This window comes from Macrobrachium rosenbergii, chromosome 41 (genome assembly GCF_040412425.1).
Source record: "Macrobrachium rosenbergii isolate ZJJX-2024 chromosome 41, ASM4041242v1, whole genome shotgun sequence".
Taxonomy (NCBI): domain Eukaryota; kingdom Metazoa; phylum Arthropoda; class Malacostraca; order Decapoda; family Palaemonidae; genus Macrobrachium; species Macrobrachium rosenbergii.
Window position 1 is genome coordinate 97112793 of NC_089781.1, and position 17695 is coordinate 97130487.

The 17695-nt window shown below is 34.8% G+C and overlaps 1 protein-coding gene across 5 annotated transcripts in view; it reads right to left on the bottom strand.

Moving 5' to 3' along the window:
• Positions 1 to 5168: 5168 nt before the first annotated feature.
• Positions 5169 to 17695, bottom strand: part of LOC136827029 (adenosine deaminase-like) — an 87477-nt gene continuing 74950 nt past the window's right edge. For 3 of the 5 annotated variants that reach the window (XM_067084724.1, XM_067084718.1, XM_067084721.1), the window contains exons 3-10: positions 15705 to 15830; positions 14492 to 14658; positions 13198 to 13335; positions 11223 to 11318; positions 10454 to 10566; positions 9757 to 9935; positions 7908 to 8034; positions 5169 to 5953 (exon numbers count right to left, since the gene is read on the bottom strand). In XM_067084724.1, coding sequence (XP_066940825.1) covers positions 5771 to 5953; positions 7908 to 8034; positions 9757 to 9935; positions 10454 to 10566; positions 11223 to 11318; positions 13198 to 13335; positions 14492 to 14658; positions 15705 to 15830 — 1129 coding nt within the window. In that variant the 3' untranslated portion in view covers positions 5169 to 5770. Of the gene's footprint in view, positions 5954 to 6323; positions 6410 to 7058; positions 7166 to 7907; positions 8035 to 9756; positions 9936 to 10453; positions 10567 to 11222; positions 11319 to 13197; positions 13336 to 14491; positions 14659 to 15704; positions 15831 to 17695 lie in introns of those variants that run through there. The other 2 variants (XM_067084719.1, XM_067084720.1) reach the window with 2 other exon arrangements.

Consider the following 17695-nt stretch of genomic DNA (forward strand, 5'->3'; position numbering starts at 1 on the left):
TCAAGGTGATGCTTATGGTACTACTATTTTTTGACGATGAAAGTATTTGAGTTATACTAGAAGAATAATTGTATAGATTGTTTGAATTCTTTATATATATATATATATATATATATATATATATATATATATATATATATATATATATATATATATATATATATATATATATATATATAATATATATATATCCATTCATACAATACACAGCCATCCAATAAGAATTACAAACATCACAACTAAAACCTAACCTCATACACCCAACATACTCAACATGGAAAAGAAATATCTCTATAAAAACCACGCACCTACACCCAACATGCGCAACGCCAAGAAACGACAAATCAGTCACTCACGGCTGCAAAAAAAAGTATAAACAACAGAAGTGGCGACACGACTCACTTCCACAAGAAGAGGAAAGAGGACTGACGTCACACATCGGTGACACAGTCCCTTTTATAAGGGAATTCGCGACCTTGTCACAACCTCAGAAGAAGGGATCGACTTGCAGACAAAGGTATTTCGTGGATCTATAAACCACTTTATTATTATTATTATTATTATTCGGAAGATGAACCCCTATTCATATGGAACAAGCCCATCACAAGGGGGTCATTTACTTGAAATTCAAGCTTCCAAATATTATGTTCTTTTTTCCATATTATTATTATTATTATTATTATTATTATTATTATTATTATTATTATTATTATTATTATTATTATTATTATTATTATTATTCAGAAGATGGACCCTATTCGTATGGAACAAGCCCACATATGCCCTTGACTTGAAATTCAAGCTTCCAAAGAATATAATATTCATTTGAAAGAAATAATAGTAGGTACTGGGAAATACAGAGCAAGAAGATTTATCAAAACAATAAATTAATACATATAAAAACATAAATTGATGATTAAAGTACAATGAATATTGTTTTAGTGTAGTGATGCATTGCACCTTCACTTAAACTTTTGAGGTTCCAGTTGCATTAAAGCGAAATTGTTTTCATGAATGGGAGGCTCTCATTGTGGTCTTACTGTTACTACAAAGTTGCACTCGTATTTCAAAATGAAATGTCAACGTCTTTCAAGAGGATAGGCGTGTAATTTTTGCGTGTTACTGCTGTGATGACTTATAAAATGGTATTGCTAAAATTATTTTATATATAAATGGAATGCTTTGGGGAAAAAGGTTATATTTTTTACTATGAGTTACGTATAAAATATCAAAATCTTTCAAGAATGTAACTTTGAATTTTTGCATATAGCTGCTGTACTGATATATATATTATTTTGACTTTAATTCCCAACTGGAGCCCTTTTGAGAATTTGTCTTCAGTTTATTGATACTGATTTGTCAAGATGTGTTTTTAAATTCTTTAACTTAGTCACTAGTATTTTATTAAACTAAATACAATAATAAATACTTTTGTGAATATAAAATGAATCTTCTAATATGATTAGTTTCTCACTGGTCATAGTATGCATAAATTAATTACAAACTGGAGTAAATTAGGTAGAATTCAGAATCGGAATCATTAAAAATAATTGTACATTTAAACATTAATTAAAAAAACGTTTCAGTATGATAGATATAAAATTCTATGTTTAGCTTATTCTTAATTTCATAAGAATTATTTGCAGATATATATTCCTTGTGAATATATAATAGCAGTCAGCTTATATATCTGTCCTCACACACACTCATATGTATAATACACACACACACACTATATATATATATATATATATATATATATATATATATATATATATATATATATATATATATATATATATATATATATATATATATATTATATATGCTTATAACATATTTGTTTGTGTTGACATAGTTAGGACAAAGTATTTTCTTATTAATATTACGTAATATCTTTTCATCTGCCGGTAGATATTTTATTACAATTTTCTTATGCTATTGCAAGAACAACATAAACACCACTAGGTGACGTCACGGGAGCGATGCCATTCCCACGACGTCATCATTTAGCGTTATGTTCTCCACACTTTCATTTCGTCTAACAATTTACTCCTCTCTGGGTGAAGGGTCACGCAAATAAGCATAAAATTATACTGTTTGAACACTTATCTTGAAGGTTACCTTAAAAATGACCTCTGATGAATGAAAACGGCTGAAAGAAAACGAATAGAAAATGGAGAACTATTATATTCTTGGTTGTATTTAACCTATGAGTTATCTCAAATGACCGAGTCCTTGTTATCTCCTATGCAGAGGTAACCTTAGAGAGAGCTGTTATTATTTCCAGACACTGCATAGGTAGTACTGGTGCAGGTACGTGTGAAATCATAGGGTTTCTGTCGTAATTCAGGTGCATTACAATAATTTCAGATCTACTTTCGTTCATGAGCCCGGCACCGGAAGTAGAATTCAGTTACGGACACAGCTAATCCTATTTCAGACATTAGGGCTAGCCTGGTTGGATTACCATGGCTAACCAACCAACCACCGTTGTTGGGAACTGAAGGCAATCACAACCAGGTTAAGTTTTGTACCATGTATCCTTCATAACTTATCAGCAGAATTTATCGAAATAAAACGCTGTACACAATCAACTTTTCTATAAAGCGTTGTCGTTGAGCAGAGGTAGGAGATACACTGATGAATGATCCTAATCTTGAGTCCCGACCAACTAAAAGTGGTTTTATCATATGGATGGGACGTGCTACAGTAAAGCTCAGAGATTAGACGCCATTAGTACAGCAAGTGTTCTTGTCCACAGGTGTCTCTACAGGTGATCCATTAATCAGGCATAACAAATATGTCTTAATAACGAATCTCAGCATAATTTTTTTTCCTATGTCAGGGTTACTTCTTGGTGCCTTTTTTGTTCGATTATACTTTTGTTAAATTGACTGGAGTATCTGTACAGCATTTAGTTGTATATATCAGATGCCATTTTGAGCTGAAGCATTGTCCCTAATCCTAAATCTTTTTTTTTAATAAATAAATAAATCCTAAATCTTTGAGCAGAGCCATAGATTTTGTTCTAGTCTTGGGTTTGAGGTCAATCTGGCAGCAGTTATGAAGGATACATGGTACAAAACCTAACCTAATAGTAATTTATCGTAGTCTTTCCAATCGTCGACTAGTCAGAAAAAGTAAACGAAGGCCCTGCCTTTACTAAGTTTTTCCCATTAGGAAATTATTCTCAGTGCCTTAGGCCCTTAGGCCTACAAGAAGTGTGAAGTTCCTTTGCGAGAAGAATTGTATCCAGTGGCGAGGGCAGATTTAGAAAGCACATGGTGCTTGAAAATTCACCACCACAGAGCACTCATCAAATAGCCTTAGAAATGACGAACGCTGCAACTTTCGGCATAAACAACCAGAGAGAGGAACGTCCCCAAGGGTTTATTAAATTATTTATCACCTGTGAATCACTATTCACTACTCAGTGAGGGCTTACCTTCACGGGGCGCTTACACCGAGTTCGGGAAGGTTAGGCCGTAGGCTATTATTTTCGGCCGTGAACCTGTTAGGCCTTGGGACGCCGTGTTTAGCACTAGCCCATCGTGGATCAAAGTATTATCTACACACACCTCGGCCGTTTGCCAGTTTGGTTGATACGGCCGAAACTTCAGGGACCCCTTTCACTCACTAACTTCAGCTAACACGTCTCCATTCCAGGCAGTATTGTACACGAGTAAAATAATTGGTTTAATTTCATTTGGCATCAAAATTACTTTCAACGTTACTTAGCCCTCCGTTATTCAAAGAAACCTCAATTTACTCTTTTTTCTTACCAACTTAATCAGTCCCAATCAGACAGAAGTAAAACAAGAGATTTGTCCACTGTGAGAGAAACAACACTCAGAATACCCAGCTGTACAAACTTGCTTTCCTTTGGAACTGCAGAGGAATCCTGACAGTCCTGGTTTCTTCCCAGAATCCCAGTCAGCTACTTCGCTCGCTAAGACAGCTGACAATAGATAACTCGAGGCTCAGTTCAAATTTAATTTGGCTTACACCATTACATTCCAAGCATTTATTAGACTTGGCCAGCATCCTAACTATATGCTTGAGTTTTTATGAGCGAGATTTCAGTGTAAAACTGGATATGGATATGCAATACTATAATTTTATCTATGTTTTTCAACATATATGATATTTATACCATATGAGTGGTTTAAATTGATTTTTATGATCAGAAATTCATAATAAAAATCTCCAACAATTTATTAGTTTAACAGTGAATGGTCAGGAAGCAATGTTGTTTAGCTAGATGAGGCAAAGATTGCACATTTCACTAGGAAATTGAGTCAGCAAGCATCAAGAGACCGTAGTGAGGGTATCCTACCATGGTCTACTGTGGTACTTGTACATTAAACCATTTTCCTAAGAACTTTTGAAAACTGAGTACTGTGTATTGTAAGCCTTCAAGTAAATACATTCAAGGGAATAGCCTCATGCGGTGCACTGTAGGCATTACTTAAGGTTCTTTGCAGTGTCCCTTCAGCCCCTAGCAGCAACTCCTTTCATTATTTTTACTGTACCTCCATTCATATTCTCTTTCTTCTATCTTGCTATCCACCCTTTCAGGACAATTGTTTCATAGTGCAACTACGAGGTTTTCCTCCTGTTGCACCTTTCAAACCTTTCTATTCTTAATATCCCGTTCAGCGCTGAATGACCTCGTAGCTCCCAGTGCTAGGCCCTTGGCCTAAATTCCATATTCCATTCCATTTGCCTTCCTGGGAACCACAAAAGTACAAGTAAATAGTTCAAACAATTTGGGTTTCCAATAAAATCTAAATTACAGTACTGCACAGAGCAGGAAATTGCAATTTGCTGGTAATTGTAAGTTTTAATGATAATTACTTGAGCTAATTACTGGGAACATAGAGCTGACAAGTACATTATTTAAATAGATGAACACATGAAAGACTCAAATGGTTTTTTAAACTGTCATAGTAACAAACCCAATGTATTGTTCAATTCAGACTTTATCAAACACAAAATTCACAATTTCCCAGACATCTGATATGCCTATAACCTTCTAATTGGTTCTACATTATGCAGTTGAGGTTGATCCACCAATAATACTGCACTGCACATCAAAAGTTCATAATACAATTACCTAAGATATGATACTAAACAATATAGCTAAGGACCAATGAAAAGAGACCCACGTTTCTTATCTTTAATAAAGTATATTCATGGGAATAAAAACCACAAGAGAATGAAATCGTGTAGAAAATATAATGAAAAAACAACATCAAACAATGCACATGGAATCATTTGTTAAAAATTGTACTGTGAACAAAACAAACTGTGTACTGGCCAAATCATGTTTTCTTCAATGAACTGTTTTAAGCAAAATGGAAGTGAAATGCAACTTGCCTGAGAATTAATACAGAATTTTATTACAAACCTGCATGCAATACTATCCTTTTCACACAACAACTCTAAAAATCATCAAGATACAAAATAAAACACCCAGTAACATGGGCAACATCATAAACCATTTATTACCAATAATCAATCAAATACTGTTTCTGATATCATATATTACCATCTACAGTAATCATCAGAATGTGAGGTATATTAGAAACAAAACACGTCCCTATTGCTTCTATAACAAAATTTACGGATGGAAAAGTTCGTGTACTGATACACAACAGTCTCATCAAAAATTTAATACATCAAGACAACTGGTCAAATCCTAGAAAAAATACATTATTGTACTACCACACTAAACTATGGAATAATACTCCCTTACATTCTTTACCTAAGTACGTTCAGCCCACGTCCCAAAGGTGACACTTGGCTTCAAGGGCGTGGATGTACGTCTTGAGGAAGGAGATGCTACAGGTAGTGAGTAATCTATGATGCCATAGGCTTCCTTCAACTGCTCGACTAAGTCTCTCTTCTCCTCAGGACTTAGAAAAGAATGAAGAGCAGCTTGGAAATTCTGTAAAAGTTGAGCACTTCAGTAGAGTAATATATGAAAAACAGCGGATAACATAATACAAAAATCTTGAATCAAAAAGGGCACAAGTCAGTATTAAATTAAAACATGTTTGCCATTTTAATATACATCTTCAGATATCTAGATTATTACTGTATTATTATTATTATTTTTGCTCAGAAGTTGAACTCTATTCATATGGAACAAGCCCACAGGGGTCATTGGCCTGAAATTCGAGTTCCCAAAGATTATGGCATTCATTTGAAAGAAGTAACAGAAGGTAACAAGAAAATACAAAAAGAAGAGATTAGTTATTGGAAAAGAAAAAAATAGATTAACAAATTAATAAATAAACAGCAGAATAGATATTTACAGTTCAGTACTCTCCCAAGGCATATTAACAGAGTAACCTCGTGCCCACTGGAAAATGTCCTTGTGTCATGCATACAGCAACATGAGCTGTTTACAGAGAAATTATCAAACTTGTAAGTTTAGAAATTAAATTAATATTGATGATGTAACACTTACCCATCAAAGGGAGTAAGTGTAAATATAAAAACTAGCATAAATACTGATTTGGCTTCACTAAAACCTTTAAATATTAAATAAGACCCCAAATACTAAAGCCACTGATGTTTTCCAGTCTTACCACTTACATGAAGACTCATTTTGATAATTCTATTAGGCTTTTTTTTTTATCTACCACAAAATGGTTATTTTGTGGTTCCTGATGAATAAATAATATGTAATATCAATAAACACCGGTAGATAATGAATATTTTGATATTGCAAATGTTTAATTGCAAATGCTTAATCTATCAAAATTAATTTACTGCAGTCATTACTTTAAATTCTTTGACATTCTACATATTTCTTGATTATTTAACCATTTTATATAGAAAATATATGAAAAATAACATGATACTGCTAAACTGACTCTGATAATCCATAGATAATTGTTAAAAATGTCTTGCTTAAATAAGGATCATCAGTTTTATCATTCTTTCTCAATTTATCTCAATCAGGCATCATTCAAAATACTTGCTAGATGTAAGTTCCACAAACTCAAATGAAATTTAAACATTATTAAAAACCTTCAGTGTTTTACCTATTACATTCCATCACTCAGCAGACCCCATAAGCTTTCTCCAGTTCTTGCAAGAGTAACCGCTTTTCTCTTTCCGGCAAAAAGCAATGCTTAGCAGCATCAAAGTTCTGGTTAATGCAAAGACCCAGTTAGTTAGGATTAGTAAGAACACTGGAAGTAGTACCTGTAGTATTATTATTATTATTAGCCTTTCAGTTAGTTCACAAGACCATGCAATGTTAGGGTGAATTAATCTTTTTACTAGTCTAGGAAGCTGAAACCTGAACTGGTATTAAGCATTTTTACTATATCTTCACTTTTTAATTAAAAACAATTGCAGTCTATTACATGTTTCTCTGGGCAAAAATATCCCGTTATGACTATATTTCTCTAAACTTTATATACAATGGCATGCAATTCAATAAGCCATCAGGCATATCAGTAGGCAAAAGCAATCGTATGTTATTTGCAATTTAACACAGGAGTAAAAAAAATATTAAACCAGCTGTGAGAAGTAACTGTACCACTGTGGGTCAACATATACATATGTATATATATACAGTATATAATAATAATTCCAAAGTCATCTTCAGGGTACTGAAGATGACTTGGAATAAAAGTTGAAAGTCTTGCACCAATTATTTCATTTTCACGTGAGGACTTATTATATACTTCATCCACAGGACCATTGTGGAAATTAGTATAAGATATATACATATATATATATATATATATATATATATATATATATATATATATATATATATATATATATATATATATATATATATATATATATATATATATATATATATATATATACAAGTATGTATATATTTCTCTTTAATAACAAGTCCTGATAATACTTACGGCACGAGTTATTTGGGCTTCGGTGAATCCCCACTTGCCGAGTAGTCTGTATTCATCTGACAGTGTGGTGAAGGTGATTGTAGGGTCATCTGTACTTATACTAAAGCTTGCTTCATCTTCAGCAAATCTGTGAAAACAAATGAAAAACAAATACCTTGTTAAAATGCCTCTTATTGATAGTGAGGAATCCGTGTCTAAGAATGATAGAAAATGGTAGTTTGCATTAGCAAAACATGTTTCACAGTAATTTGTATATATGTGGCCTGAGTATTACAAGAAATTCTAAAAACTGCTTAATCCTTCACATCATATATTACACCATGACTTTTAAATTCTCAGTGTGCTTCATATGCTTTACACAATCAAGCCTTACCCTTACAACCATACACGAAAAGTGCTAAAATCCCGATGCAAAAATCTGCTGTCCATTTCAGCACAATTAAAAACTTTGCTTTATCCATGTCTGGATGACAAGAAGTACACTGCAATGAATGTGTTCCAGCCCAGGTATAATTAACAGCAGGAAACTGAACATACAAGTGTGTGTACTTGGGCATTTTCCGAAATGTCAATCAATAAAATGGGGTGCCAGAACACTTTCTTGCAAAACAAGGAACGAAGAGGCTCGTGTTAGCTAGCATTATATACTTGAAGCTATTATAAAACCTTGAAAGTATCTTGGTACCACTGGGTACCAATGAGAGAAATTGCACTAATTAAAATGGTGTAACTGTTCATTAGAAGCACCTGACATCTGCTGCAGCTTTTAGAGAGGTGCCTCAACTTGACAACACTGAGTACAGTATGCAGAAGACTGAATTCTGGTTGGCAATGGCAGCACAAGTAATAAAAAATAAGCCCCTTAAGCAACAGTATGCTGTCCTCTTCAATCAGTTCTTATAATTCTGACAGGATGTAAGAGGGTATCTTCATTACATTCACTGACAAAATCAGACCAAGTCAGTAAAGTTAAGCTCTCATCAGGAATCTGAGAACAACAGTGTAAAATGAGGAACTGAGATTTCAGGTATTATTACTACATGGTGCAATATAACAGATAAAAAACTAATGTCTATATTTTCATAGCCAAGATTAATAAGTGTTTGGCCATCTTCATAAAGATTACAGAATCAACCACAAAAGCAAGAATGGCTAAGAAGAGTGCGTATGTAGCCTGCGAGGGCTTGACAGTTGAACACTTTGCAGCAGCTAAAAAACCCCTTGCAAGAGAGGTACTGCTGGACACCCTCCTAATGTTTTAGGAGAGTTTTGCCATAGATGACCAATATTGTCATAACATCCAGGATTAGCTCTAGCTGGGGAAAGCATTGAAACTATGGCAAAGGGAACTCAAATAGAATGCTATAGCCATCCAAACTATCCTGTAACTTGGTCAAAACATCCACTATCTCGGCTTGGAGATCATAAAGAGGAGAGCCATAGGCTTATAATTTGAAACTGTTGGAGAATATACCAGTAAATAAGTCCTGTTACAAGTACCCCATATATTTTGATGTTAGCCACAGATAATCTGATGAAATAAAAACTAAAATGGGATGGTCTATCTGATTTGTTCAAAGTATATACCATTGCAAAACTATTCAAGTACTGAAGCCTTCATAAAACAGATTTTATCTCCAGCATGATATGGGTACTTCCTGTTAAAGAATTCTGCACTGTTGACTTTCCACTAGAGCAAAGTTTTCTCCCACGCCAATGTCAGTAGTGTTTTCCTCTGATGACATCCTATCACAGCTAACCATTTTTCAACAAACTGTCAAAAGATGAAGCAGTCCCTAAAGAGCTAGAATAACAAGAGTAGATAATACTGGGCACTTATCATATTTACCTTAAAACAGGATGTCTTTTGGATGTACATTTTAAAGATTTTACAGCTCCCGTGAGGTACGATGAATGGGGACAAGTTTCAAAATGGATGCCTTCTCTTTTACACATGTCATAAATTGCTTCGTCCTCTATTACACGGTAGCCATGCCCTATTCGCTCAGCTCCAAAGGCTTCCACAGCCTGAAGAAAGAAATTCAAGTTACTAAAGAATGTACAAACAATTTGAGTTAGAAAAGTCCTTTCATTATAGCAATCATGACCTAATCATAAAAATTATATAATCATACCAGCAACATCCTTGCATGTGTACAATGACAAGGACTTTGCAATAGGGATCACCTACCAAAGATATCTCAGTAAATCTTGGTCTATTTTTTAACTATTTGCTGCAGTTTCCCAAAAGTACTCAATCAGAACTGACTGCAGATCTGTTACCCAGACAGCATACAACAGGACTGAAAAGTGTAACTCAGAAATACCAGAATAAGGATGGAAAAGTGTAACAGGGAGATAACAGAATATGGCATAATGGAAAAGTGCAACAGTGGTGTTACAAGTTATTTGATACATCTGAAGAAACCTAACTAAACAATAGTAAATAAAACTAAGGATCAATAACCCAAGCCTTGACTCTATACTGGGACAGAATGACTGAATATAGTTTACACTGACAAACTGTTTTAAGCATCACAAAGTACCACTTGAACGCAGCTAGCAGGTCCAGCCTCCCCAGCGTGCACTGTGCGATGAATGCCCTTCTCTTTGGCAGCCTGGAAGACAGCTATGTCTACTGGATCACTTATACTCGCTTCTGTAAAATAAAAAAAAAAAATGTTCTTTAGCTTTTCCTGGAGGTTATATATCTTATTTCATGATAGATACATTGGCAGATTATATAAAGTTTTCTAGTTAAATGACATTTTCATTTACTGATTTACTTCTGAAACTGAAATGTCTTTTTCTGATCACTTTTGAAATTTACTATGTTAAAATAAAGTAAAAAAGACTTTTTTGAGCTTTTCTGGAGGTTACATATCTTATTACACGATGGATACATTGGCAAATTATAATGTTTTCTAGTTAAATAACATTTTCCTCATTTACTGATTTACTTCTGACATTTACAATGTCTTTTTCTGATCACTTCTGAAATTTACAATTTTAAAAAGAACTTACTTGAGTTTTTCCAGAGGTTATACAGGTATATCTTATTTCATAAAGGATACATTGGCAAATCATAATGTTTTCAAGTTAAGTGACATTTTCGTCACCTACTGATACACTTCTGAAATTTACAATGTCCTTTTCTGATCACTTTTGAAATTCACAATGTTAAAACAAAAAAGACTTGTTTGAGCTTTTCCTGGAGGTTATATATCTTATTTCATAACAGACTCATTAGCAAGTTGTAACGTTCCCAGTTAAATGACATTTTCGTCATCCAATGATTCACTTCTCCAGTCTTACCTTCGCCAGCACCCGCTTCGTCTCCAGCTATGTCGATGGCGACCACGCCCTGGTCTCTGTATTCTTCACACAGTCTTAGGATGTCCCAGGCCCATTCTGATTTGAGAATAAAAAAAGATTAAAGTATTTCAGTATACAAAGAAATGTTAGTAGGAATCCCAACTACAGGACGTCAAAGTCAATTATTCGAGTGCATTATTATTATTATTATTATTAAGAAGATGAACCCTATTCACATGGAACAAGCCCAAGGGGGCCACTGACTTGAAATTCAAGCTCCCCAAGAATATGGTGTTCATTAGGAGGTAAGAGAAGGTGAAGGGAAATACAGAAAACAGAATACAATACGATATAGAATATCGGCCAAAGGCTGAGCACTAGGACCTTGAGACCATTCAGCGCTGAAACTGAAATTGAGAGTAAAAAGGTTTGAAAGGCGTAACAGGAGGAAAACCTCGCAGTTGCACTATGAATCAGTTGTTAGGAGAGGGTGGAAAGTCAGATGGAAGAAAGAGAATATGAACGTAGGTACAGTAATAGGAATGAAAGGGGTTGCAGCCAGGGGTCAAGAGGACGCTACAAAGAACCTTCAGTAATGCCTGCAGGGCACCGCATGAGGTGCACTGACGTCACTAACCCCACCCCGGGGTAAGTACAGACAATAACCAATTAAAGTAGTTAACCCCCTGTATTCGTGGTCTCACTATTCGCGAATTTTTCTGTGGAATGTATATACCCATTATTCGTGGAAAATTTGCCCATTCGCGGTATTTTTCACTGAGAAATATTCACGAATTACTGTATTTTCATATTTTCCTGACTAAATGCACTTTTTGTGATAAAACTACTATTAAAATACTCAGGTATAAGCATTTTTAGTTTTTTGTGTTTAAACTATCAAAATAGGCAGTTCTAGGTGTTTTTAGAGGGGTTTTAAGTATTCGCACATTTTAGTTATTCGTGGGGGGGGTACACATCCCCCACGAATACGGGGGGTTTACTGTACTTCAAAATATAAACAAGTGTAAGGAGGAACCACATCAGTTAATTCAAAAGACCACAGAACAACTCCACTAAGCAAATTCCACGATCTTGTTGAAAACACTATGTAGCTTTCAAAATGTGGCATTACTTTTGCATTATTTATGGTCTCATTTTCTGGTATACCGGTATATTTCATTTATTATCACTGAAGAAGATAGGGAGTCTCATTTTAAAGTAGATTATATCGTATTTCCTAAGATTTATTTCACTATGTTAATTATCATAGCCATATTTTGTGGGAAGAATTATGCATTCTGAGAGATCTAAGAAACGCTTTGTCGAAAAACATACATCAGTGATAAGCGAGTGTATCACGTTATCTAAATTAAATAACTTTTGAATAACATCTAAATAATGAAAGGAAATCGGAAGAGTTAAAAAATACAAGATGTTCATTTATCATCTTCGTGTATAAATCTACATTCCATACAAATACAACTTTTAATAACATTTCACTGAAATAACTAATTACTTTAAAATGTGCAGCTTTTTCTTAAAGAATGCATTATGAAAACTGAATTTAAAGACAGTATACAGCACTGTCTTCGTGGACAGGATAAAAAATGGAAGGATAAGAGGAACTTCTAAAGTCGTAGAACTTATCAAAGGAGGCCCAGAAAAGAAGACTGCAGTGGCATGGCCATGTGATGAGAAAGGAAGAGACATAAGTAGGGAGGAGAGTGATGCAGATGGAGGTGCCTGGTGGGAGAGCAAGGGGAAGACCTAAGGAAGGTGGGTGGATGTAGTTGTAGTTAGAGAAGATCTAAGAGACAAACAATTGTCAGAGGGCGATGTGTTTGACCGAGCCAGGTGGAAGAGGAAAGGTGTCAGAAACATCGACCCCACATAGAAGTGGGAAAAGATGGTGAGAGAGAAGAAAAGATGAACAGTACTGTATTCCTACTGTATCAAAAGTATCATTATAACTTACGTGAATTTCCCCTTATGCAGCAAAGTATAAGTCTAACTTTGGTCCCGAAGTCTTCTTCGCCTCTCTTAATGCCTTTTAATACAGCTTTAACGATGTCGTCGCTTTGTACATTTCCACTGCCATTCTGTATACCATTACCTGTAAGTAAGGTTACAAGTGAATACAGCATTTCACTGACAAGACTTTACCTGAAACTTTAATCTGCTGTTAGTCAATTTTATAATTAAATAATGAGCAACACTCATTTATCTTTCAGCTGCCTCTATTATCAACAATTTTTAGTCATGCGACCCCATCTGAGATAATTTAGATGAGGTTCAAGCATTATTTATACTGAAAGAGAGTTGTTAGATTTTGACAACAAACAAAAGATAGATTTGGATTGAAGAGTACACACAAACAATTTGACAAATTTTTAACCATGCGACCCCATCTGAAATAATCTAGACGAAGTTCAAGCACCATTTATATTGAAAGAGAGATGTTAGACTTGGCCATCAAACAAAAGATAGATTTGGCTGAAAGAGTACGGGCACAAACAATGTGAAAAATTTTTAACCATGTGACTCCATCTAAGAAAATCCAGATTTAGTTCAGAAATCATTTATACTAAAAGCGACATACTGGACTTGGCAGTCACACAAAAAAGCAGATCTGGAAGGAAGAATACAGACACAAACAAGAACAAACTATATTTTTGAATCACTAAATCTGATTATATTACAAGTGCCTTATTTCAGTGCTCTTAACCTCAAAGTTGTTGACAGCACAGATGAAACAATTCGAGACTGAGAACCACAGTGTGAGGCTAAGTGGAAGAGGTATTGGGGGCAGTTGCATCTCAGGCAAAACCAACCACAAATGATGCAGGTGAAACAGGGAAAGACCACTGATAAAGAAAACGAGGGAAGAGAGTTGGTGAGAGAGACATACAGAAAATGGGAAACATGTTTGAGTTTACAGCTAAGTTCTCATAAGATGGGAAGACAGAACGTGAACAGCAAGTATGGCCAGACACTACCAATTGCCTCAGAGATTTCAAAAGCAACATCAAAAGATTCTTCTGAGTATACCAAAGAAAGGATGACATAGTATCAGTTAAAGAGAGATAGATATTATCTACAGGTATTATCCAGCCATGACATCACTTCCTAAAGTAAAATCAAAGAAGAGACTTTCCAATCACATTTCTGATTACACATCACCCAGCTAACCGCTAACGTGAATGGCAGTGAACTGAAGCAGCATCTACAAGTACCAGAAAGTGAAAAAAGGTCATTTTTCTATTTCTTACCATTAGAACTGGCCTCAGATGACCCATTTACACTTCCGTTAAGATGACCAGCATCCCCAGGCAACAGGAGATGAGGACAGAACCTGGCTTCGCAATATGCAACGCTCTGTTTGGCCTGATCTTCCACGAATTCGTAGGAAATGCGCTCTATGACATCTAAGTCACCTCTGCAAATAATAATAATAATAATAATAATAATAATAATAATAATAATAATAATAATAATAATGTTCTCAGTATAAAATTACCTCAAATTGCGCAGCTTTTCTATTTAATAGAACTTGTTTAAAAGAGTCTACTTCCTTCGAATAATAATAATGATGATGATAATAATAATAATAATAATAATAATAATAATAATAATAATAATAATACTTCACTGAATAAAATAAGCCGTTTTATTTAATGAAAGTATGCCACAGAGCGGGTCTTCTTCAATAATAATAATAATAATAATAATAATAATAATAATAATAATAATAATAATAATAATAATAATAACTCATTATAATGATATTTCCATAAACCCCAACATAATATATGTAAGAGAGAGCAAAGCATAATAGTCGAACTATTTTCATGCTTTAAAGCAGTTTTGCACACTAACTCTGTATACTCCTGGACGAGGAAATGACACAGCTTTGCTTGGCATATCACGAAGAGCACAAGTACAAACTGGATTCTTAAATCATCCCACAACCTATTACCGTTTTAAAAGAAGAAGAAGATTGAAAAAAATTTTTTTTTATTATATCTCCTTCCATACTAATCATTACAGATCGAAGTGGATATCTAATACAAATTCTTGATAAAGATAGAATGACATCGTGTGAAAAATATAAATATTAAAAGTGCATTCAGAGCTTTTAATTTTTGCAGTTATTCATATAATAATAATAATAATAATAATAATAATAATAATAATAATAATAATAATAATAAAATAATAATAATAATAATTAGCATCTGCATGCACGTATCAAACAACAGATCTTCATATAGGATGCAATATGATTTTCATTCGTTGTACATACACTGAAAAATATAAGTTATACAGTTGGATGTAATGCTGAATTCAGTGCATCAGAAGCCTAGACAATTTTTCCTAAAGCTGTAACATGCAAATTAACTTACCCAGCATAAAATATACTAACTAGGAGTTTCTTAACAAAACAATGGAGGGAAGAAAAGAAGTATGACTTAAAAGACTTACATTAGACAGTCCAAAAAATATTTGAAGCCTTTCAGGAAATAAGCTAAGTCTCTGGGTTCCTCCACCCTCAGAGCATCTTGGAAGTCCGACAAAGATCCGCTTCCAGGAAGCTTCATTCCCTTTTTCCTGGAAAAGAGAAAAATATTTTAGTCGGCGTTTCACAGGGTATACATTAGCATCTTTCTCTCTCGCTCTCTCTCTCTCTCTCTCTCCAGTGGGACGAATAGGTACATTCCCTAAAATCCAGGTCCCCTCTGGGTATTACTAAAGGGTGTCTGCAGCGTCCCTAGCTAGGACCTTAGCTGCACCTCTCTAACTGTTACCTCTTGGTGCAACTGTGGGGTTTTCTCCCAGTTGCCCCTTTAGAGCCTTGTACTTCCTCTGTTTTATTATCTGGAACTATATTTTGCTGTCCACCCACTCTAACTCCTGAATGGCTAGAGGTACCCCAAAGCTTGTAACGCAAAGCACTGGGGTACCTCTAATTTTCACGATTCATTAATTAATTTCTGAACTCTAGTGTGCCTCTTTTCACTTGAGCAATGAACGCTGTAACTAGTTGTTGGTCGACTGTTGTGGGTTGCAGCTTTGGTATAGAGAGAAGAGAGAAAATAACACTAGACGTGTGTTTCTGATCTGTCAAAATGTGTACCATCAAAGAAGAAGGCCTCGATGCCGTAATCCGCACTCCACTGGGTTGAAACCACCCATCAAAAAATACGCATCTCTCTCTCTCTCTCTCTCTCTCTCTCTCTCTCTCTCTCTCTCTCTCTCTCTCTCGTGCAAACACAGCTACACACACATTCGTTTTCATCTTATATCTGAAAAGTGTTTCTTAGTCTCGCATCGTATCTTTCTGTCAAAAGAAAGAGCTCACTATTAACCAGCATACATGAGTCCAAATCGTAATCTAGACAACACACTTAGCGAATTATAAAACTAACTGACAGGAAAATCTTCAGCAATCTAGTACGCCAGTTATTATTATACTGAACTCGATGATTCTTAAGATAAACTCTGTGACAAACAGAGGATAGTAGTAGCAATGATTAAACCTTTAGACTAACCTACGCCTGACCAGAGCTATTTAATTTCTAATTTCTGCATTGTTGCGATGTCATTCACCACCGGAAGTCAGCTGTGAGGTCATACCAACTGGTCCCTTCGTTTTTCGTCGAGTAATTCTGGTCTCTCTTTTTGTCACCTTTTAATTGCTCACACCACTCTCTGGGACGTTTCTAAAACCTATCACCTTTTCCCTTCCTGGTCTTGCAAAGGTGACTCGTTGTTGACAATATTTCTGAAGGAAACGTTCGTTCCAAATGATGGACCATTCGTCTACAAAGTTTTCGAAGTGTAGCTTATATCCTCTCTGGTATTTCCTTGTCTGAAGTTAGGAATTCGAAGAAGGTTCGTCTGGATTTCAACAGCCCAAATATTTCCTTCACAGCATAAGACTACTGAGGTTTTAGATAAATAGTTTCTCTTTAACAAGACGCTTAAAAATAATGTATCAGAATTTTCGTCCTGAAAGGTGGCACCCCAAATTATAGACCAATGAAACTGATCGAGACGAAGGTCTGTAATACTTTTTCCACGCAACTGTAACCTTTATACGTAGAGGTTCAGGTGCAAAGCGAGTACATCTACAGATTGAATATTATGAAACACAATTACCTTCATTAAGCCTGCAAACAAAGTCAGGATGAGATATTCAACTGTTTAATTTTGTATCTACAATAAAATATGTTTCGTAGACATATTGAGCGTTACAGAATCCACAATCATTTTTTCTATAAGCAAACTAAACTGGAAGCAAGTTGTGATACATCGTTCTACTCTGTATACAGTTACTACAGTGGCATTCTAGCTGTCTTAGCAACAATGAACCTCTGTTTTATATGAGTCATATAATCATCTACAAGTCTACAGAGCTATCCGTTAACGCATGTTTATACAGTATACGTGATTGATAATATACATGCATGTAT